This window comes from Leuciscus leuciscus (genome assembly GCF_965113295.1).
Source record: "Leuciscus leuciscus genome assembly, chromosome: 16".
Taxonomy (NCBI): Eukaryota; Metazoa; Chordata; class Actinopteri; order Cypriniformes; family Leuciscidae; genus Leuciscus; species Leuciscus leuciscus.
In genome coordinates, this window is record NC_138740.1 from 1003002 (window position 1) to 1027500 (window position 24499).

At 42.1% G+C, this 24499-nt stretch overlaps 2 protein-coding genes and 1 long non-coding RNA gene across 6 annotated transcripts in view; all 3 read right to left on the minus strand.

Annotated features, from left to right (window-relative positions):
* Positions 1-3042: 3042 nt before the first annotated feature.
* On the minus strand, positions 3043-15806 carry sap30l (sap30-like). The gene is made up of 4 exons (XM_082141483.1): positions 15341-15806; positions 14305-14427; positions 9239-9337; positions 3043-3634 (listed from the first exon to the last, which is right to left on the minus strand). Exons 1-4 carry the CDS (start codon positions 15524-15526, stop codon positions 3506-3508), a joined length of 537 nt encoding a protein of 178 aa, XP_081997609.1. The 5' UTR covers positions 15527-15806; the 3' UTR covers positions 3043-3505.
* Positions 15807-18952: 3146 nt separating this feature from the next.
* galnt10 (UDP-N-acetyl-alpha-D-galactosamine:polypeptide N-acetylgalactosaminyltransferase 10 (GalNAc-T10)) overlaps positions 18953-24499 on the minus strand; it is a 42699-nt gene continuing 37152 nt past the window's right edge. For 3 of the 4 annotated variants that reach the window (XM_082141297.1, XM_082141298.1, XM_082141299.1), the window contains 3 exons: positions 22382-22498; positions 22038-22187; positions 18953-20673 (listed from right to left, as the gene is read on the minus strand). In XM_082141297.1, the coding sequence (XP_081997423.1) occupies positions 20512-20673; positions 22038-22187; positions 22382-22498 (429 nt within the window). In that variant the 3' untranslated portion in view covers positions 18953-20511. The remainder of the gene's footprint in view (positions 20674-22037; positions 22188-22381; positions 22499-24499) is intronic. The other variant, XR_014198710.1, reaches the window with a different exon arrangement.
* LOC309478025 overlaps positions 23722-24499 on the minus strand; it is a 2109-nt gene continuing 1331 nt past the window's right edge. The window contains exon 2 of the long non-coding RNA XR_014198763.1: positions 23722-24499. This exon is cut by the window's right edge and continues 44 nt beyond it. This is a non-coding gene — a long non-coding RNA (uncharacterized lncRNA).

Below are 24499 nucleotides of genomic sequence, written 5' to 3' on the forward strand. Positions count from 1 at the left end.
TCAGGACCAACCGGTTCCGCATTACAAAAGCTCACCAAACCCTCATTGATTAAAACCCCCCGTGTAAAAAAAAAATAATAATAAAAAATCGAGCACACGTGTTCCTCTTTCCTGTTTCCTCTTTCTGTCCAGCGAGCATTTAGTCGCACAGCGGACGCAGCGAGAACTTTCCCGGTAGAGCACTTACGTTTTCTCTTCTGTCCAGTGAGCATTTCGTCTCACAGTGGACGCAGTGATAAAATCTCCCGGTCAAGTACTCATCTTCCTCTTCCCTGTTTTCTCTTTCTGTCCAGCAAGCATTGGTCTCACAGCGGACGCAACAAGAACTTTCCCGTATGCACAGACCGGAATTGTCACTCCGGTCCGCCGTCCGTGATCTGCCGTGAACTGCTCCCATCAAGAAAGGCGCAAACTCTCCCGATTGGTCGTTCCAAAATACAACTACTCCCCGTTCGCAGGCCAGCAGGGCCCGTCAGTCCGGTGCAGTGAGCCGCCATCACGGCCCTCCTGGTCAAGCATCCAGCCCCCTTATCGAGATGCCAGCCCGCCAAACTCGGCACTCATTTGGGGGGGTCTTTAGTCCGGCGGCTGTCCTCTGCTCTTTAGCCTTTTTGAGGGAGTACTCTGGGTTCGGGCCGAACTCCAAGCTCGCAGCCCTCCCCGGACAGCACGCCAAATACCCATTACACTTTACCCCCTCAAATTGTATGTAAGTGTGAACTCGTGAAACATATTATTATTTCTATTATTACACCAGTAGGTGGTGACAAATGACTGTTAATTTTTTTTATTTTGTCATTGAATCATTAATTTAAGAGATTTGTTCAAAAACGGCTTGATCCAGTAATGAAACAAATGAAAGTTGTGTTGGACATCGACTGCTGGTGGATGTAACCGATTAAAACAGAGACATGAAGTCAGACACTTTCTGCTTCCCGTAGTGACACTCGCGTGGTGTTTGCATACTTACCACAGCTGTAGTGAAATACAGGGTTCCTACGCAGTTTGGAAAAGTATGGAATTTGATTTAAGTAATTTCCAGGTCTGGAAAAGTATGAAAAAAATAAAGCAGAGTATGGAAAAATATTAGCATTTCCAGACTATTGCCCCTATTTAGTTTTCTATAATAGATAGACAATGCACACTGAGACACCTATTGCACCATCAGCCCATTTCACGGTGTGGTTTCTTGGCCGCCATAGAGTATGTGTTAAACCAGACCTAAGGCCTTGAAATATAATGTACTGCCCTAATGAAAGCCAAATTTTGACCACTTTGTTTGTTTTTTTAAGTACCAGTCTTTTGATAGACCCTTGAACTTGGCAAATAGGACAATGCACACAGCCATATTATGCCATCAGCCCATTTCATGTCATGTTTTCTCACGAAACACACGTAATCGTTGTCGTGGTGGATTCGGCCAATCGTGGAACAGCTGTGTCGTCATCTGGAGAAGGTGCGCATCTATGGGTGCTTCTCGATTCTTATTTGTGCATCCTCGTTTCCTTTCCTCACATCTCAGCTCCTCCCCCTGTAGGGTGCGAGGGAAGGCTGCAAGGAAAAGAAGCGAGGACGGAGGAATCGAAGGAAAGTTTATTTATACATTGGAATACTTGATCACTCGAGCGTCACTCCACTGCGCTCAAAGGATCTGCCCTTATGCTGTTAAGGCTTGATTATTTAAGAAATTAATAATAAATAATAATAAAGCAAGATGTCCTGTTGAAATATGTGAGATGTGTGGTTTGTATAAACTGCAAAGGTAAAGTATAAATTAAAATGATTGTGACAGATGTGATGGGGGAGGAGAATTTATACGTGCGTCACGTTTAGTGGATAAAACCCCTCCCGCAAAGGATACACCCGTGTATCCTCGCTAATCTCCTCACTCCTCGATCCTCGTGGTGCAATTAGAGAATTAAGATGTCCTTCAAGATGGCTGAGCTCGATCGGTTTCTGGGTCATAGGATGGAGTAGAGAGGAGACGAAGAGGGATATTGAGAAGCACCCTGACTGAATCACCCTATCGTCTCTCTCCTCCCCCATCACGAGAGGACACACCCCCTACTGCTGATTAGTTTACTCTCCTCTCCCATCATGAGTGGACACACCCCCTACTGCTGATTAGTTTACTCTCCTCTCCCATCACGAGAGGACACACCCCCTACTGCTGATTAGTTTACTCTCCTCTCCCATCATGAGTGGACACACCCCCTACTGCTGATTAGTTTACTCTCCTCTCCCATCACGAGAGGACACACCCCCTACTGCTGATTAGTTTACTCTCCTCTCCCATCATGAGTGGACACGCTCCCTACTGCTGATTGGCTTACTCTCCTCCCCCATCACTAGAGGACATGCCCCCTACTGCTGATTGGCTCTCTCCCCATCATGAGTGGACACACCCCCTACTGCTGATTGGCTTACTCTCTCTCCTCCCCCATCACGAGAGGACACACCCCCTACAGCTGATTGGCTTACTCTCCTCTACCATCATGAGTGGACACGCCCCCTACTGCTGATTGACTTACTCTCTCTCCTCCCCCATCACGAGAGGATACGCCCCCTACCGCTGATTGGCTTTAAGCGTTTTGTGTTGGTTGGTCTGGTCCGATCCACCTACAACAGCATTTCTCGGAAATCGCTCACTGCAGGTTTAATTAGTCAGGTGAAACAAGACGTTCGTTTGATGTTTTTTCTTCTTGCTTGTCACTGACCCATGAACAACTCATTTATGTTCATATCTTTATTTGAAATGAGAATCAATCATATATTCCCCAATGATTGGACTTACAACTTACCTCTGGACGTGGGACATGCTATATAGTGCTGTCAAATCGACAAATCACATCTAACATAAAAGTTAGATATACACATATACATACATACATATATATACATACATATATATAAAATAAGATATTCACATTATATAACACTTATGTAAGATATGATTAATCCATTTGACAGCACTAATACACTGACAGTCATGTAAGATGCCACAGGTGGAATGCATTTAAAAATAATAAACGGAAATATTAGTAGTGCCACAAGAACTGTATTTACTCTGATTATTTCAAACAAAAGGAAGAAAACTAACATTACAATCTACAAAAAAATGCAATAGAGCAGATATACAGCAGTCATATAAAAGCAGAGACATGGAGCTGAAAGCAAAAGAACAGAAACAGAGAAACCCTACACGGCAGTATGAAGGAAACCGGCTCTTCTGGGAGTTTTGGCATTAGCAGTCATTCAGTGTCTCGTGGTTTCATTCAGGTCCTCTCGGTGATGTTTGTCACTCAAACAGCGGTGGTTATATTGTTGTTTGGCACAGAAGTTGAAGCAGTTACCCTTCATCATCATCATCCGCACTGATTTGCAGTGACTCCCATGTGTCACCTGATGTTGGACATGTACAGAAACAACGTCTGCACAGAAAGCATTCAAACAGAGATTTAAAGCCAGCTAACATGAGTCGAGACACGCGTGTGTGTCTGAGATCTTATTCCACTTGTTTACTCCCTTCTGACTTCTGGTCCAGCCGGCTTTTACTGCTCTTCACCATATAAATAAAGTATGTGAGCGTTTCCTTCTCGTTGACTGGAATATTCCGGAAGTGACGGCTCACAGTCTGGAGAAGAAACAAAAAAGCACATTACCAACACAAGCACTGAGTGAACTCTGCTGACACTGCTGAATGCTGGATTCTCATTGGCTGACAGATTTAAAAGTGTGTTCCTGTTGCCAAGGAAATCATATACACTACTTCACTGAAATTGCATTATTAAGCTCACTTCACTAGTTATGAACCGTTTTGACAAAGCAGTTACACTGTAAAATATAATTATTGCTGTGGATTAGACGTGTGTGGATATAAATACACTGCCGTTCAAAAGTTTTGGATCGGTAAGATTTGTAATGTTTTTGAAAGCTCAGCAAGGCTGCATTTATTTTATTAAAAATACAAAATTAAATGCTGTTCTTTGGAACTTTCTATTCATTAAAAAAAAAAAACATTGAACACGACGGTTTTCAACATTGATAATAATGAATGTTTCTTGATCTTCAATTCATCATATTATACTGATTTCTGAAGGATCGACACTGAAGACTGGAGTAATGATGCTGAAAATTCAGCTTTGATCACAGGAATAAATTACACCACTATTATAACATAGAAAACAGCTGATTTACATTGTCATATTTAAAAAAAAAATTGTGTATTTTTAATCAAATAAATGCAGCCTTGGTGAACTTTCTAAAATATAAAAAATCTTACCGATCCAAAACTTTTGAACAGCGGTGTATATACAGTTGCAACCAGGTTTATTGGCAAAATGTAGGGGTGCACCGAAATTTCGGCCGCCGAAAATGTTCGGCCGAAAATGGCATTATCGGTTTCGGGTCGAAATAAAAAAAACAGCCGAAAACGTAAACCGAAAATGAATGTCACCCGCCCCTCCCATCCGTGCGCAAGCGCTTAGGTTTCACTCACTGTCGAGCTGTTATCACGCGTCTGCCTATCAAAGATTAAGCATGTCAGAGGGCTGTCACTTATCGCACAATCGATCGGACCAACCAACACAAGTTTCGAAAACGAAAATAGAGAATCGATTTTAACGGCCTTCTCTCTGAGCGCGTACAGCTCGTCACGATACGCCCGCAGCGAACGCGTGTCACACAGCAACTGCAGGTTCTGACACACACACACACACACACACACACACACACACACACAGCCTATTTCTGCATAATATAGTGCATAATATGTAGCCTTCAGTAATGTTTTTCATTGATGTTATGGCAGTCCACATTGCTGACTTGTGCGCGTCTCAAGCGCCCTCTTTACGTTCGTCCTAATGCCTGTTAGTTGTCCGTGGATTTGCCTATATTTGGTGTTGAAAACGGATCAACGCCAAATATAGGCAATTTACTAACGATTCAATGAACACTTATGTCTCAAAAATCTAACAGGATTTTTTCACAAAAGTGACAGCCCTATACGAGAGGACACCAAAGTTGCAATATAATATGTAACATTTGTTCTGCAAAAATCTCCAAAATTGTGGATTTTTTTTTGCACAACTTTTAAAAAACTATTTTATTTGATGGAACATAAAACTTGAAGAATAATATTATTTGGTATTATTATTTATATTTATTGTTACAAATATTTAATGTTTTGTTATGTAAGTGTTAATAAAAGTTTGATTATTATATGTGATGCGATCTGGGAAAACCCGCCGGATGTCGCGCTGGGCCGTTTTCAGTCAATTCCAAAATAGTTTGAATGTCAGTTTTTTGTCAAATTTTTTTTTTTATTAAATTATTATTCTATAACATCTTTTCTCTTATCTCCGAAAATATCTTGGCAAAATTCCCTTGTTTAGTGCAGAAAAACAGCGATAGTGTCAAGCTGAAAATACTCTCTTTCTCTAATGCATTCTATGCGACCATTTTCTCTAACACCCGGCAGAGGTGATCGCCGTATATCCCACACACCTGTCCGTCTCTTAACACTACAAAGATAGTTTACCTATAAAATAAACCACATAACATGTACAGTGAATGTGTATTAGTGCGCATTTCACGCCAATCCTGTTTAAAAAAAAAAAGAGTGCCAAGCGTCCCGACGGTGACCGTTATTAAACCTGTTTTTCTCAAAATTCCGTTCCAGAAAATCATAGCGATCGGCCGACTTCAGATAAACATAACTTTTGCTACCAACAAGCTATGATAAAAATAAAAACAGATTTGGAAAGGGCTTGATACCAGCTTCCATATTATATCAAAACCTGTAATAGGTCAAATTTCACCATGTGGTGGGTTTTCCCAGATCGCATCACATATTGTGATTTTTCATTTCATATCCATTAAATTCAAGAAATTCAAATTATATATATATATATATATATATATATATATATATATATATATATATATATAGAGAGAGAGAGAGAGAGAGAGAGAGAGAGAGAGAGAGTATAAGTATTTAAAAGAACCCATTTTCGGCTTCAGTTTCGGTTTTCGGCCAAGTGCATCCTAAATTTTCGGTTTTGGCCCAGAATTTTCATTTCGGTGCATCACTAGCAAAATGTACAGACTTGCAGCTGTTTGCAATGAACAAATAGACAAAAGTAATTGAAATCGCTCAAACAGCAAATGTTTCAAGTGGTTTCCCCAAATTTAACTGAAACTGCAACTTTTAATGACTTCTGCAGTTTCCAGCACAAATCTGCAAAACAGGAGTTGTCTCACTAATCAAGGGCTTCATTAGCTGCACCAGGTGTGCTTGAGCTAGAACACATGAAATATCAGAATCTGTTAGAAATATGGTTAAGTCAAAAGAACGGTCCAAAATGTTAAGAGAAGATATCGTCGCCCTTCACAAACAAGAAACAGGATACAAAAAGATAGGGAAGGAACTAAACGTTCCCAGAGACACCGTTGGAAGCATAGTTTGCAAGTTCAGAGTTAAAGGAACAGTGGTTACACTAACTGGACGGGGTTGAAGGCGGTTGCAGCAGCAAACCCAGGAATATCCCTGAACTGGAGGCCGTTGCTCATGAGGAACTGCTCAGATCCCTCAGAAACAGAAGCTGCTGTCTGTTATACATCTCGTTTACAGCAAAAGTGTGTTCTTGTGCTAAAGATGCTTGCCATGAAGGGGGTGAATAATTTTGAGACTGCAGAAGTCATTAAAAGATCCATTTTCAGTTCTATTTGGAGAAACCACTTGAAACTTTTGTTGTGTTGAGCTGTCTCAATCACTTTTGTTTGATTTGTTCACTGCAAACAGCTGAACATCTGTAAATGTTGCCAATAAACCTGATTTGCAGTGGAGATTGAACAATTTCGATTGCAACTGTATATATGGTAATACAGTATATCATGAACATGTATGGTATTGTTATCGTGAGCATTTCAAAACACAGCGAATTAGTGTTGTCAAAAGACCCGGTACTTCGGTACCAAGTCGGTACTATTTTTTTTTTTACGTCACGGTACCAGGTTTTTTCAAACCCGGTACTTGATGCGCGTGCATGCCCGAAGCGCGTGCAGTTGCGTCCTCTTCATAAAAGCGCTGATGGCGATCGGCGGTGCTGCTGCTGATGTGGTGCTGATGTTTTTGCGCGTGCAGATACGTTATTTCAAATGGCGCGCGGCAAGCGCGATCATAATAGAAGCGGCGCGCTCGCTTTTCCATGTGCGTTCACGGATGCATAGCAACGACAGACGCCACGGGAGTACAAACGCTTGTGCGAACTGCGCTCTCCATGACGACGAGGAAGTGTGACATAGGCCTATTAATTGATTTCTAGCCCTTGCATTAGCTTTACTACTAGATATATTTATGGAGATGAGAAATAAAAAAGCCGTCATTAATATCAGTCCGTCAGAAAAGCAGTTCTAGTCTTATTCTTGGCTGGATAACTCTTAGCAGGTTTAAAAAGCCCTTTTAAAGTTAAATATGAATACAGTTTTGGATTAAATAAAAGTATAGTCAAGTCAAATAAAACATTTTATCTCCTGTATAGTTTGGTAATGCTACAATAAGATACCATTCATTAACATCACTTAATGCGTTATTCACATTGAGTGAACAATATATTTTTACAACATTAATTAACGTTTGTGAATGTTATTTAATACAAAACACTTGATTGGTCATGTTTGTTCACTTCATTCATTGTGCATTAAATAATGTTAACAGAAATAATGTTAACTTTTGATTTTAAAAATGTATTTTTAAATTAACCCCTAAAGGAGAATAATTGCGACAGTATATAACTATTGTTTTTTTTGTTAGGTCATTTTTCTAATGTTATCTAACAAATGGAATCTTATTGTAAAGTGTTTTTAATACTACAGTTTCCATCTTTGTGATATACACTTTAATATAATTATGTAAATTTAATCTAAATTAAGCTTTGGTACCGAAATTGGTACCGAGAACCGTGGATTTTCACTGGTATCGGTACCGAATACTGAAATTTTGGTACCGTGACAACACTACAGCGAATAATTCCAACACCTGAGTTTTGCTAACTTAATTCAGTAAATAAAGCTTCAGCAATTATTATTAGGGCTGGACCCGAATATTCGAATATTCGTTCGGTGGGTTGGTATTCGATTTGAAAATTTGTTTTGTTTTTGGCCACACCTGGGATCCCCCGCGAAACGGTTCTCATTCGCGCTTGAATAAGGCCGGCAACACACTGGCTGCGTGGCGTGAGCGTTTTTCGGCTCCCATGTTAACAGGTTGGAGTTTGCACACTGCCTGCGTGAGACACGCGTCTCAGGCGCGGCTCGAGCCACGCGGAAAACGCGTGCATGCTAGAAATAGAACCGACCCCAGTGTTCCAGCAACGGGAGTGTTCTCTGGCTAGAGCGCAGAACAGCGGAGTTTGTATGGACCGAAGTGCATGCCTGAGCTTGTGTTTTGAGTTAAGCTGCGTTGCTTTGACATTGTGGAAAATAGAATAATAGAAACAAAATGTATTAGCCTTTTTACCCGTTATTATCAATCTAAATTAATCTTGTTTTTAATTTAAATTAATTTCGTTTTTTCTTTATTTAAATTTCGTTTTTCTTTATTTAAATTTCGTTTTTTCCTTTATTTAAATTTTGTTTTTCTTTATTTAAATTTCGTTTTTTTATTTATTTTAAATTTCGTTTTAAATACAAAATTAAATTCTTTATTTAAATTTCGTTTTTCTTCATTTAAATTTCGTTTTTCTTTTTTTAAATCTACTGTGTCAGTAATTTGTTAGTCAGAAAAATATGAGACTACCTTAAAAGTATTGCTTAATTTAACAGACCTGTGTGCGTGCGTTTTATAACACTAGTGCAGCGGAGCGTGAGGTGCGCCGCTTCCCGCTCGCGCTGTTCTGTAGTTTATTAAAAGTTTATTAATTCTGAATGTGTCGCGTCTCGCATGTCCATCTATATTGCACCAAATACGACACTGCACTCCCAGTGAAGTCGATTGGATGAACGGTTCTCGAAATAATCAAAATGCAAACGGATATACCGACACATAGAGATTCCTGCCTTTATTAGAGAGAAGAATATGTTCAGCACCCTCTCTCCGAAGCTTCGAATATTCCATGTTCATTACTACCGAAGCTTCGAAGCTCAAAAAATGGTATTCGGACCAGCCCTAATTATTATGATATGAAAATTCGATTTTTGTTAGTTTTTGAAATTGATAATATTGAGTTTTGGGCAGTACCTCTGCTAGCTGGGCTTTGTTGAGTCCAGGTCTGGTCTGGATTTTGTAGTGCCTCTTGTAGCGTCTCAGTGTGTTGACCTGCAGCTGGAACAGATCCACCTGACCCAGAACACACACATCAATACAGTTACACACACACATCATCACTGCAGCAATCCCAGCAGCCTCTGCTGCATCAGGGTTCACCCAGGCTTCCCGTGCCATTGAAATATTCTTCCCATAGGGATTTTAATAAAGTCTTTGTTATAAGCCATGAACCAAACTAGGGCTGGGTAAAAAAATATTGATTTCTCGATTTTAATCGATTCTCATTTTTACGAACCGATATCGATTCTTAAATCCCAAGAATCGATTAGTCATCCTGTTTTCAGCTGATGAATGAATGGAACATTGTAGCGCTGCATCCCATCCAATAAATTGCAATAATCTTTGTGCTTTGTTACTATTGATATGAAACAAAGTCTCAGATTTCAAATTACGTCCATTTTCTTACGAAATTCCAAAACATAAATGAGATCGTTCAGGCTCAGCTCTAGAGAAGCACATGATCTTCTCTTCCGCCTTAACACCAGTTACAGTGCGAAATAAACATGAATGAGCATCTGAAAGTGTGTTAGAAGGTAGAGTACAACTTATCGAAGTCCGTATCATGTGACATGGAATTGCTCAGTCAGTGTTTCAACAGCTTGTAAACAATGTCATGTAACGTCACATTTACCTCAGAAAAACCATATCCAGTGACCATAAACTCATCAGTCAGCGAGAAAAATAAACTCTAGAGGAACATTCTGCTAAATATATGCACCATATTACATATTCAATATCATTTTTAATGTTCTTCAATGTTTAATGCATGTTTGAATAAACCTAGCAAGTTTTTATGACAGCAACCATTTAAATGTTTACATTTCATATAACTTTATTATTATAAAAATAAATAAGTGTAATTTAAAGGGTTAGTTCACCCAAAAATGAAAATGATGTCATTAATGACTTACCCACGTCACTCCAAACCCGTAAGACCTCCGTTTCTCTTCTGAAGACATCTTAAGATATTTTAGATTTATTCCGAGTGCTTTCTGTCCCTCCATTGAAAGTCAATGGACGGTATACAGTTCACGTCCATAAAGGTAATAAAGACATCATCAAAGTAGTCCATGTGACATCAGTGGGTTAGTTAGAATGTTTTGAAGCATCGAAAATACATTTTGGTCCAAAATTAACAAAAACTACAACTTTATTCATACACCGTGCTTCTCCCTCAGACTGTAACCGAAGCTCGGGCGCACCAGATAACACGTCAGCAGCGTCACTGTGGACTCGTGAACGCGGATGGAAAACAGACCGGAAGAGAATACAATGTTGAATAAAGTCGTAGTTTTTGTTAATTTTGGACCAAAATGTATTTTCGATGCTTCAAAACATTCTAACTAACCCACTGATGTCACATGGACTACTTTGATGATGTCTTTATTACCTTTATGGACGTGAACAGTATACCGTCCATTGACTTTCAATGGAGGGACAGAAAGCACTCGGAATAAATCTAAAATATCTTAAGATGTCTTCAGAAGAGAAACGGAGGTCTTACGGGTTTGGAGTGACATGTGGGTAAGTCATTAATGACATCATTTTCATTTTTTGGGTTAACTAACCCTTTAAATTTTTACAAATCAGTTCATTTTTACCTTCAATATTATAGTGGGCTAATGAAGCCTATAGGCTACCACTGACTCCCATAGTTGAGATTTGTTAAGAGATTGGAAATTTGCCATGTATTGTACATCCAGGGGGGCGTTTCCCCCCACTCTACCCTACCTGATATCCAAAACAATCAATATTGAATCGAAATAGAATCGAATTGTGAAATGTGTGTCAATACCCAGCCCTAAACCAAACCAACCAGCTAAAATATGAATCACAACATTACAAACCTCGATTAGAAGCAAATCACTATTTGAATTGGACGAAAAGACTTTTCACTAGCGATTTTGCTGTTAAACAATTATCACCAGATGAAATCATGTGGGCTGACAGGGTCAACAGAACCGTAGTCCACTGAATTAACCCCTCGTAGCTCACAGTAGAGCCGTAAAAGCCAACGGGACAGAGCCCAACGAACTGTGTGAATTAGCCTTAATGTGACTGTATTTTAAGCATAGCCTTCGTAAACATATAAAGCAGACCTGGATTTGTAAATAAATGTTAGTTTCTAGACTATCGGCCTGCATCTTACTGAAAGCGTCTGCGTTCAGCAATAACAATATAAAATTGAACTTTATGTAGTTAATTATATGGCTTATGACCCAGCATCTTCCCCACGTACATCTGTGGAGAGGAAACCAATTCAACTGACCAGTGTTTGCTCAAAACAATGAATCAATGCCATTGATGTCTGAGTTTACGCATCAGCTTCAGTGTTACCCATAAAAGTAGAGCTCAAAGTTAAAATGAAATATTTAAATAATTAACACCTTGTTTCATTACATCTATCTTTGAATCAATCCGTATTTTTTTACATTTTCATTGAATGAACGGTTTAATAACTCACTCAAAGACAGTCCCCTGCCGCCACCTAGTGGTGTAACAGTGTAACTGCACTGAGTGACAGGCTGCCAAGAACGCGCAGAGACGAACAATGCCGATACTGGTGACATCAGCAGAAAGCCTCTCGTAAAGTGAGATTCGAGGATCGGAACTAACGGTTATACATATAGAAATATCCTAACGAGCTCATTGTCAGGTTTATGTTCTGTTATGGGGACCCTTACGCCGGCTTCACACTGCACGCGTTAGCAGAGCATAAGCAGCGCAGGAGCAGTGCGTATGGTGAGCAGGACACGCGCGTTTTGCTTTCACACTAGCAGCGTTAAGGCCAATTTATACTTCTGCGTCGGGTGCGCGTAGAAGGTACGGCGTAGCATACGCATTGACGTGTACCATACGTCGTACCCTTCGCCGTACCCTGACGCGCACCTCCTCAAAAATGTAACTACGCGTCGCGGCGACGCGGACCGCAAGATCTGTGATTGGTCGGCTGGATAGCATCGCGTTTCCTCCTACGCATTTCCGGAATGATCTTCTGCACTCTGCAACGCCCGCCCGCCATTTTTAAATTACGAAGATCAGTGAAGAGCCATGGAAATAGACCAAGTGACCGAGAGATTGCTTGAAGAAGTGCGGAAATACAGCCATCTGTATGACTCCTTCAGTCGCCATTGCTCGTAGAAACCTAAACTCAAAACAGCCGCGAGGAATGTAAACACAGTGGAACATTAAAACCCACCCGCGCCAACTAGCGTTTCGGCGGTGTAACTGCAGAGCAACACAGACATTCGCAGAAGTATAAATGCTCACGACGGCGTCGCCTACGTGCGTAGCCTACGACGTACACTACGGCGTACACTCGACGCAGAAGTATAAATTAGCCTTTAGTCACGCGCGGCTGAACCGCGGCGTGTGTACAGACAGAGTACTCTATAATGGGTGAGTTGGCATTGCTTTATTTCGTTTTCAAATACATTTAAGAGAAAAGACTTGTCAAGAAGCTTATTTTATTAATAATTTCATTTATATAACTTTTGGTTCATCTTTGTTTTTATTGTTCGGGCAACAAGTTTGTTTTTGGACATTTGTTTTCTTTTTAAATTGCTGTTGGTCATTTGATTGACTGTTTAAAACACAATAGATATCATCAATGTGCTTTTTGGATAAAACTGCGGTGTATTTCGGCCATGATCAATGCATTGTCACTTTAATTCAGCGTAAGCGGCGCAGCAAAAATGGACTCGGTGCCGAAACGATCGCGGCACTGCTGTTCCTGCTCTGCTCCTGCTCCGCACTGCTGCGCCGCCTCTGCGTGCGGTGTGAATGCTCTAATCTGTTAACATGGGCGCCGAAAAAAATACGCACTGCTAACGCGTGCAGTGTGAAACCGGCGTCACTTTGACATTCTCTTGTTTCCTCCACTTCACTTTTAACACTGTTTAGTTTCGGTTTCACTACTGAACATGTACTCGTCTCGTGCCTGCTGACCACAGCCTGCGTAACACTTATTTATATAGCAATAAATAAATGCAGATAATCCAACATATCGAGCCACTCAAAATCACCCCAGACTGCCCTTGACCCCATTGACTTCCATAGTATTTTTTTTTTCCCCACTATGGAAGTCAATGGGGTCCATCAACTGTTTGGTTACCGACATTCTTCAAAATATCTTCTTTTGTGTTCAACAGAACAGGGAAACCCATACAGGTTTAGAACAACACAAGGTTGAGTAAGTGATGACACAATTTTCATTTTTGAGTGAACTATCCCTTTAATACTTCTTGAGTTACAGGCAAGCAAACTTGTGGAAAATTACACAAGAAGTGTCACCGTTGGCATATAATGCAACAAAGATGGCTAAAGTCAACAGATTTAACTAATAAACCTACCAATCTCTGGTTGAGTTGAGACGAATGACCCGTTTGCAGTGTGTGGCATATGACCTCTGACCTTCCCAACACCACTACCCTGCTCTGCTCTTCTCAGTCTTTACTTTAATAAACATCACATTCTACAGCTGGAGCAAACAGAGTGTGCATCAATGCAGCATTTACACTACAAACCCAAAAAGCCCTGAAAGGACAGAAGATTTTAAAGAGGTCATATTGTGCGAAGTCTTGATGATGTTTTCAGGCTCTACTAGAACCGGTTTTCCTGCTTGAATGTTGATTATTCTCCTCATATTCTCCATTGTTGCGGCTCCTCTCTTCCCAGTCTGTCAGTAACGCTCTGTTTACTTCATGTCTCTATGAAGCCCCTCCTTCTGAAAAGCACACTGTGCTCTGATTGGTCGGCTGGAGCGGTGTGTTGTGATTGGTCAAACGCTTCGAGTGTGTTTGGGAAATGTCCCGCCCCTTTCCATAACCACCAGTTTAACACACTACTAACTAACTCAACTAGGCCCCGCCCCTTTATTCTGCGTATGAATTATTATAATGAGGAAGATTGTGACGTGTTCGTTCCCGGAAGAAACTCAAGACTACAGTGGAGGCGTTTCAGAAACACTGACACATTACCTCGGGGACTTCGACATCATGGTCAGGTGACTCTCCGCCGTCATCGCTGGTCTTCCTCTTGCGTTTGTTGCGAACGCTCTGGATGAAGTTCTTGTGGAAGTCACAGATGTACAGATGCCGAACCTACATGGAAAACAAGGTTTAGGTTTCTTGAATATGCAGGAAACTGGACTCAAGCACATAACCAATGAAATGACATTTAACACACACTATGGAAGTGTGTGACTGGTGACATTTGTTCATGGCTGTCAGTGTCGGCATTTACAGACTGAAGACGCACTTAAGAAAACTATTTTATATTTACAAGAGCATCATGAAGACGTGGAGGATGGATGACAGGAGACGTCAAACACTGACAGGACAAACACATCAGGAATATGAGGTTAGGTTCAGTGTTTAGCACCCGTATTACCCAGACATCAACACTGGAGTAACAATACTGGTGTGAGTACTGGTGTGAGAAAGTATCGATACTCAAATTAACAAATATTGAAACAAAAGTGTCTTTTACCAGCGATTTTATTTAACAAGAAACGTAATGCACAATATTGGACAAATAACCTATGTTAGCGAATAATAGAGTAGTAGAACTACAACATATTAATAAGTATATTCTGTACCCAGTGTTAGTAGGGGTCAGCGGCACCTTATGAAGATCAACCATGGCTTTACCACAGTGACTCCAGCTCAACTATAGTATTAGTAGATTTCCATGGTTACCACTATAGCACGTTGTCACCATGTGTAAGCGAAAATATATTCAAATAAGTTGCAATTAAGAAGTACTGAATGTTAAAATGTTTTTTTATATATAATTTTAAGTGGGTATCATTACCCATTTTACTCTTTTAGTAATTTAATTAATAAATAAAACCATTTTAAAGTTCAGTTTAGAGGTAACGGAACTGATAGAGGATACTGGCCTTTGAAAGCATCGGTATCAAATCGAAAACAAAATCGGTGTTTATTATACGAGTGTTGTGCTATAGTGAGCAGTGAGGGACGCGGCTCGGTGTTCGGGAGAGAAGCGGCTTACGCTCTTATCGATGTCCAGCTTGAGTTTCCTCTGCGAGATGCTCTTCTGGATGCGCTTGCTGAACGACGCGTTCCCCGCCGGACGCCCGCACCGCTCCCCGTCCTCTATCAGACAGCAGCTCTGCCCGAAGAACGGCGGCGCGGGCGGCCCGTCGTGGCTGTCCTCCTCCGTGCTGAACCCGTTCATACCGGGCAGAGGCGGCGAGCAGCGACGCGACGTCAACGCAGCTTAACGAGCTCGACGCGCTGCAAACCAACGAACTAACGGACGGAGAATCTCAGCAACACTGCGGACCCGGGCCGCTAAAGATCCTGCGGCTTCACTGGATCACCGGACTCGGTCCCGCGAGCAGAACCGAACGTGCGTGCGCGGAAACTGCGGATCTGACACGCGCCGAACTACCGAGCAACAGTCGAGCTCATCTCAACAATGTACGCCGTACAATGAAACATGTCCTGAGAGAAACCGGAAGCTGTGGCTTTGAACACCCATTGGTTGTTTTCCGACAAAGGCGGGCCGCCGAGCTCGTGTCTTTGATTCCGATTGGCTAGAGCGCCTGTCGCTCAAACTGAACTTCCTGATCGCTGCCATTGATGTCATGAAATAACGCCTCACTAGTGCACTTCAAATGACTCAAACACACACACACACACACTCGACTCTTTCATGGAACTTCAGTAACTAAACCCGAATGTCTTAGTATGAAAAAAAAACACCGACGAATATTGTAATATAGATAAAATAGCCTTTCTTGAGGCGTTATGTTGTTTGAAGTGTCCTAAAAAGTGCTATTGTAATTGAGATTGAACGCTTGTACATCGATAAAAAAGCTAAATGGGTTACCGACTTTTACAGGGGAGGAAATTGTGTTTCCCATCTTTGGTGATTGACATCTGTGGACCTGCGGAAGAAAAACACTCAAAAAGTGCTTTATTCACGGTCAAAGCACTGCAAGTTATTTAATGATGTTAATCTCTATTCATGTGTAATATGTTTACTACAGTCCTGTGATGCAGGATCATAATCTCACCAATCCTGTAAGAGAATAATTCATAAACTGTATATCATCCTTACAATTCCAAACAAAAAAGTTAGTTGAAGTGTTTCTGTATTGTGGCCTTCATCTGGTCAGAATAAGACAGCAAGTGTTGGTACTACAAGAGAGAAAAAAACATTGATACAAATGAAGATAAATAACACAGCTGAACAGATGACTCCAGTGATAATAACATATGATGTGCCATCAGAACCATTTTAATGCATCAGTATAAAAATACCAGCATTCCCAAGATTTCCCACCAAACCATCAGATTCAACAAACAAAAGCTGGTCTTCAAACAATTCAGTTCAAACGTACAGCATTAGATTTTTGTCCAATAGTTTTTGCATGTGCTTTTGGACACAGTGGTCCACCAGAAACAACAACAGCAGAGCAATCACTCACTTCAGGAAACACTTTCAAATCTACAGAAGTTACAAAAATCTCATTCATACTGGAAAATAGGCTCTGAAAGTGCAGGACAGATCAACTTTAGAGGAACATGTAAAAGTGCTTGAGAGATAATCTGCAAAAATACTCAATGGTAAAAACAGGTCAAATGCTTCTACAAGAGAGTCTGGGATTGAAGGCACATGGACTGGGTTCAAGTTTATCTGTGTGCGTCAGGAACCGAACACTGGGACATGAGCAGATCCCGTCTTTGGGCTGGAAGCGCTGATCGAGAACCGTCAGGATCGTGGAGAACCAGTGGAGAACCAGTGGGAAAACATCACAAAACCTTGGAGGTTTATAGTTGGGTCATTCCACACTGTTGTTACTGTACTAAATCACATGACCAGGACTAAATATCTCAGATTTTCCCTCACAGAAAACACATATACAGTCAAACCAACATGTATTCAGACACCTTCAACATTTCTCACATTATCACAGGTTATTCACTATAGTTCAGAGAATGGTAATAAAATATGAGCAGAACTCAGTTGATATTTGACTGGTTTTGTCCGTCCTTCTGTTAGACTGTCTCACACATGAATTATGTTGAATATCTGTCAGCTGTTAAATTTAACTACACAATTAGATAATACCAGTTTAGCTCAACCAATCACCAAGCAATGCTTCATTGTGTTCAGTCTGTGTGTAAAAAGAGCATTAGCAATTAAACACACTTCAGCAAAACATGATCAGCTCAAAGTGTCCCAATCAGTTTTGCTCCCAAATTTTTATAATTTTCATTGTATGAAGAATTATTGGGTGTAATATGTCTCAGTTTACTGTATTTTGTTCTCCTCACTTACAGAAATGAACTATATTGTCCTGCACACACTAATTAAAAAATATCAAAAGTTATATCTGGTGTCTGAATATGGTTTAGTTTGACTGTACATGCCACTGACTCCGCATCACTCCAGTAAACAGGGCTGATACACCGTCAAGGTTTTCTAATAAAATATTATGTCCACTAAAACAAAAACAAAAAAATGTGTATAAACACACAAACAGAAGATGGATAATAAACCACACACACTTCTGTGGAATGACCCGGATAAACGGCCAGATTAATAAGCGTTCGATGTCTACAGGGAACATTAATGACTGCATCTCCTGAGGGATTATAGCAGTGTTTGCAAGGCGGCGCGCTCGTGTCCGGCGCTGAGAGTGTGTGTCGTGTCCGGCACTGAGAGTGTGTGTCGTGTCCGGCACTGAGAGTGTGTGTCGTGTCCGGCACTGAGAGTGTGTGCCGTGTCCGGCACTGAGAGTGTGTGTCGTGTCCGGCACTGAGAGTGTGTGTCGTGTGAGTGTGTGTCGTGTCCGGCGCTGAGAGTGTGTGTCGTGTGAGTGTGTGTCGTGTCCGGCGCTGAGAGTGTGTGTCGTGTCCGGCACTGAGAGTGTGTGTCGTGTCCGGCACTGAGAGTGTGTGTCGTGTCCGGCACTGAGAGTGTGTGTCGTGTCCGGCACTGAGAGTGTGTGTCGTGTCCGGCACTGAGAGTGTGTGTCGTGTCCGGCACTGAGAGTGTGTGTCGTGTGAGTGTGTGTCGTGTCCGGCACTGAGAGTGTGTGTCGTGTGAGTGTGTGTCGTGTCCGGCGCTGAGAGTGTGTGTCGTGTCCGGCACTGAGAGTGTGTGTCGTGTGAGTGTGTGTCGTGTCCGGCGCTGAGAGTGTGTGTCGTGTCCGGCGCTGAGAGTGTGTGTCGTGTCCGGCGCTGAGTGTGTGTGTGTGTGTCCTGAGAGTGTGTGTCGTGTCCGGCGCTGAGAGTGTGTGTCGTGTGAGTGTGTGTCGTGTCCGGCGCTGAGAGTGTGTGTCGTGTCCGGCGCTGAGAGTGTGTGTCGTGTCCGGCACTGAGAGTGTGTGTCGTGTCCGGCACTGAGAGTGTGTGTCGTGTCCGGCGCTGAGAGTGTGTGTGTGTGTCGTGTCCGGCACTGAGAGTGTGTGTGTGTGTCGTGTCCGGCACTGAGAGTGTGTGTGAATCAACAGTCCTCAGATTTAACGGACATATGAACCGATAACTGATATATTAGCCGATAAATCTAGTTTTTCGGTAACACTTTACAATAAGGTTCATTAGTTAACATTGATTAATGTATAAACTAACACAAACTAACAATGAGCAATACATTTGTTACAGTATTTATTCATCTTTGTTAATAATTTTTTGATGAATGAATAATTGTTGGTTTGACAGTATATTTTTCTTTCTCTTTTCCTCTAAAAAGTCTCCAGTTTCTACTCTTCCACCGCTGTAACTCAGTAACTCAGTTATGCTGCAGAATTCTCGTATTCGACGATACACAATATTTGGATTTGTACAATGTATATGTTTTGCAAAAAGGTGTTGGTTAATAAAAAAAAACTAAAACTTTAAGAAGACTCTGGGAAAGAACATCGTTTACAACTGATAGACTTCATGCATGATGTCACGTCACGCTGAAGGCACGAATCAAAGCCCACGGAGGAAATAATCCCCCATATAATGGCTTTAACATATCGACCTAATCCTCTTATCCGACCGATAACCGTCACAGTAAAAAATGACCAATTACGGACCGATACCGATATCTATGGTGCATCCCTGCAACTCCCCATATACAGTGACATCATCGCTGTCGGTGTGAGATTTCCAACCTTTCCTTAAAAACGCAAAGCTCATCTAAGCTTTAGGGCCCTAATTTAAGGATCTAAGCTCATGGTCTACAGCGCAAGAGCACTCAGTGTCTGAACCCACTTGTGCTAGTTTAACGACAGGTAAAATGGTCGGCACTTCCGGCGCTGGTCTAAAAGTGTTGTCTCTATTCTCTTAATGAGTAATGGGTGTGTTTTGTCTCTATTCTCTTAATGAGTAATGGGTGTGTTTTGTCTCTATTCTCTTAATGAGTAATGGGTGTGTTTTGGGCATAACGTGCAATAAACCAATCAGAGTCTCATCTCCCTTTCCCTTTAAAAGCCAGTTGCGCTCGTGTCATGGCGGATTCGCTATTTACATGGAGGAATTTACAAGCGGAAAGACTGAGCGCTTCTCTAGTGAGGAAACAGATCTGCACGTGCGCGAGGTTAAAGCTGTGTGTGTGTGTGTGTAATAAGCAGAGTGTGTGTATGTGTGTGTGTGTGTGTGTAATAAGCAGAGTGCATGTGCGTTGTGACCCGCCGATAGGCTCATATTACTAACGTGCTCTTTAAAATAAGAAAATAAAATCCTGCGCCACTGACTTTAGAGCAGAGTTCAGTTGTCTCAGTCTATTTCAGTTCCTCATAACAGCAACGGTCCAACACTGCGCTAGAACACACACTCGTTCTCAGACCAGCAGCCCATGGGCCACAGATGGGCGCAAATGCATTTTGCTATTTAAACAACGTGTCGCAGGACGTGAAAATGAAAACTGCGTCGGGCTGAAACTAGCATAAACCGTATGTGCCGGGTGTGTGACAGGGCCCTTCATCACAGAAACCCAGTCTGAGCGGATTGAGGAACATCAATAACGCGCAGCCTTGCAAACACTGACACGCGAGCCCGTTCTCTCTCCTCAACAGTAGCATTAGCAGCAGGAGTGGAAGTTAGCACTGAGATGAAGACGGTTCCAGCGTCCGCAGACGATCAGACGCACATGAGTTCAGTAAAGGCACGAGAGGTGTGTCTCCACGAGAGCTTCACCAGCGCGTCACCGCAGGATCCGGCTCACTGGCCGCTGTTGAAGGAGTCCAGGACGGTGGCGTTGGTGTTCCCGAAGAGCCACTGCTGACTGGGAGACGAGGAGTCGCAGGAGTTCATGAAGATCCGCTTCTGTGCAGCGCTACAGTCCACACAGCTGTTACTGATGGGGTGATAGATGCTCTTATCCTGCACACACACACACACACACACACACACATTATCATTTGCTCACAGAACCTTCATCCTTAACTAGTGTTGTCAAAAGTACTGACTTCGGTACCAAGTCGGCACTGAAACTTGTAATGTGACGCTTTGAGCGCCTCTAAACACGTAAACACCTCTGATTGGCCATTGTGCTCACACGCTCATCGGATATGTCTGTGATTGGCTACAATGGTCAGCGCTTCAAAAACATGTTGTAAATATACAAGTTCCAGACTCTGATTGGTCAATAGCTGTGTTTTATTCACGATAAACGGTTCTCTGTATCACTTCACAACACCCCTAGCAACCACTCTTAGCAACGTAAACATATGTTTGATCTCATTGATATCGTTCATTGAAGCTTATAGAGTATTGTGAGAGATTGAGTAAGAGTTCCTGCTTTTACAGTAGCATTTCCTTCAGGTCAGTCCTATATTTGTAATAAAACATTAGTTTGAATGTCTGCTGGATATCTTGTCCTTTAAACAGTTCAGGGGTTTTCCTGTGACACGCTAGTCATTCATCAGTTACATCTTGCTTCTCACAACAACTTTCAGCCGTTTCAATATAAAAGTCTTCTCTGAGCGACTCACTCATAAAGACAGTCTCTGCCGCCATCTAATGGAGAAATGATGTGTTTAACTTCTGCTGCTGTTTACGGCCAGGGACTATTTTTTTCCAGCGGAAGGAAGGATTTTACTTCATGAAAGTTGCATTGATACATATTTTTATGTATTTTGTAGTAAAAAGCAATAAGGTACTCGAGGCTGTGCTGTATCGGGAATAAGTCACGGCTGAAGGGGTTGTTCGGCACGACACACGATACAGCACAGCCTCGAGTACCTTATATTCCTCATATTCTCCATTGTTGCGGCTCCTCTCTTCCCAGTCTGTCAGTAACGCTCTGTTTACTTCCTGTCTCTATGAAGCCCCTCCTTCTGAAAAGCACACTGTGCTCTAATTGGTCGGCTGGAGCAGTGTGTTGTGATTGGTCGAGCGCTTCGAGTGTGTTTGGGAAATGTCCCGCCCCTTACCCCTTAACACACTACTAACTAACTCAACCAGGCCCCGCCACTTTATTCTGTGTATGAATTATTATAATGAGGAATACTGTGACGTGTTCGTTCCCGGGAGAAACTCAAGACTACAGCGGAGGCGTTTCAGGAGTTCAGAAACACTGACACTGATATAGAGAAGAGCTGGAGCTTTACAGAGCTCAGACATCAGACTCTCAGCTGTGCAAGATCTGGACAGTCAAGTCAAGTCACATTTATTATACAGCGCTTTTAACGATCCAGATCAGAGCAGCTTCACAGAGATAACAGTGTGTTAGCGTGGGCTAGTACCTTCCTGTAGGCCCACAGCTGGTTACCCTTCATCCCATGGCAGTCGTAGAGCGTGACGGGGCTGTTGTTGGACACGGCGTCGAAGCACACCTTCTTAGTGTGAAGCGGGTCTCCAACACGGATATCCTCCCTCCACCCGAACGTGAACACCTGCAGAACACACACACACACACACACACACACACACACACACACACACACACACACACACACACACACACACACACACACACACACACACACACACACACACACACACACACACACACACACACACACACATCATTATCCACATTACAGCATTCAGCATCATCTAATGCTCCTGTACAAGCGCTGCCTCTCACCTGACCGTGACTCCAGCTCGGCTCGCCTCGCTCCTTCAGGCACTTCTCCAGGCGGATCGGGGATCCCGAGGAAAAGTGCTTGCTCTCCATGCAGAGGCCGGAGCCCACGTTACGCAGCTGGAACACACACACACACACACTCGGTGTCACTGCAAACACTATTTAACCTTTTTTTTTTTTTTACTTCAACAATAATTTACATAATCATTTAGCCGACGCTTTTATCCAAAGCGACTTTACAAATGAGAACAATAGAAGCAATCAGACCAGCAAGAGGGAACAGTGTTACAGTGCTGTAACCAGTCTCAGTAAAGGCAGGCAGACACTGTACGATGTCTGTGAGAATTCAGCAAGATACACTCACACTGAGCGAGACGATCGCATGCGAGGTAAAGCCAAAGCTCAGCATTTATGTGCTCACACTATACAGTGCGATCATACACAGTGTATCCGATCATACACTGCACGACAAACGACGCACGACAAAGCTGAAAATCGGCCCGACCTGAAAGAGAGTCTTTAGTCTAGCACAGAACCAATCACAAGGGTTTTTTATAACCAGAAAAAAACAAAACAAATAGAATAGTATAGAACAGAAAAGGTAAGTGCTAGTATTAATTGGTCAGGTGATGTAGAAAAAGGTGTGTCTTTAGACATTTAGACCATAATCTGCCAAGGGTCTTTAAAATGAGACCAAACTTAAGTCTGCTCTCCCAAGCCTGACACGGACATCTTTGTCTACAGTGACTGTGACTGTGTTTAATTGGTGCACAATATTTAAGGTCTTCGCACACAGAGTCAGAAATTAATGCACATTAAAAAATAAAAAATGACCTCACGTTGTGTCAATCACGTTTTACACCGTGTCCTAACTACCCTCGCCGCAACGTGCGATAAAAGGTTGTTTTCCATGTTAATCAGTGTGTGTCCTAACCAGCCGCGCCGGCGACACGCGACGCCTCTATTCTAGAAACGGTTTCTATTTTTCTGTGTCGTCGCGCTGGAACAACAAACACAAAGTGTGGCGATGATGATCTCAGGTGCTGTTTATGTGCTTTATTTTATGTTAAAAGCGTGTCATGTGACTCTGAACATTCACCTCAGATCTTCAAATTAAACAAATGGAAACAAGAACGTTCAAACTGTGAACAAACAAGTGTATTCTTTGACAAAGATTGTTTTAGTAACTCAGCCTATGTATTTTAATAATGTTTAAATGGTGTAATATTTGTGAATTTGATTATGTACTTATCCATTTTCTTGCGAGTGCCGTCAAGATTACTCTCTGGTGCCGTGCACTCGCCGCGAGACTCCGCCCACACACTGTTTTGATTGGCTGACTCCACCCACACACTGTTCTGATTGGCTGACTCCACCCACACACTGTTCTGATTGGCTGACTCCACCCACACACTGTTCTGATTGGCTGACTCCACCCACACACTGTTCTGATTGGCTGACTCCACCCACACACTGTTCTGATTGGCTGACTACATGAAAAGAGTGTTTACTGTTATAAAATACAGATTTGTCGACCAGAATGTCCCATTCAGTACTGGAGTGGGAAAGAAGTTTTTATTATTCCTGACTAGGGATGTGACGGTGAGGATATTTTCCCACTGGTTAATCGATGTGTGACAACACTGGTAATACCGGTGTCACCGGTGGGGGTTTTAAAGCGCTAATTTAAAGGCAAAAGTAAAACGCACGGGCATTCATAGTGGTGCGGAGTAGCACTGTTTTGTTGTTGTGTTTTTCATTTAACATCTCACCATTCAAGCAATCCGCCCTGAACTGGTGCTAATTTGAAAGCGACACTAAAATGCGTCTGTCCGCGTCGCTCTGTTCTGCCCATAGACACGTGTGTCCGTGCGCATTTTAGTTTCACTTTCAAATTAGTGCCAATTCGGGGCAGATTGCTTGAATTAGTTCATTAGCCTATTATTCTAAATGAAAAACACAACAACAAATCAGTGCAATGACAAATTCGCTTATATAGGCGCTTTTACATTTCGCTTTGACACTAAATATTCCTCATCATCTTGTTAGTCAATGTCTCACTCTCGTGATGAAGGAAATCTGACTCCTGTTGTGTATCTGTGCAGCGACTCGTTCAGC

Excerpts from the sequence above, each read along its gene's own strand:
- sap30l (XM_082141483.1), bottom strand. The coding sequence starts at position 15,526 with ATGAACGGGTTCAGCACGGAGGAGGACAGCCACGACGGGCCGCCCGCG. Across the intron at positions 14,428-15,340 it reads AGCTGGACATCGATAAGAGC|GTTCGGCATCTGTACATCTG; the intron begins GTAAGCCGCTTC and ends TTTTCCATGTAG. Across the intron at positions 3,635-9,238 it reads ACAAAGCCCAGCTAGCAGAG|ACTGTGAGCCGTCACTTCCG; the intron begins GTACTGCCCAAA and ends TTTCTTCTCCAG.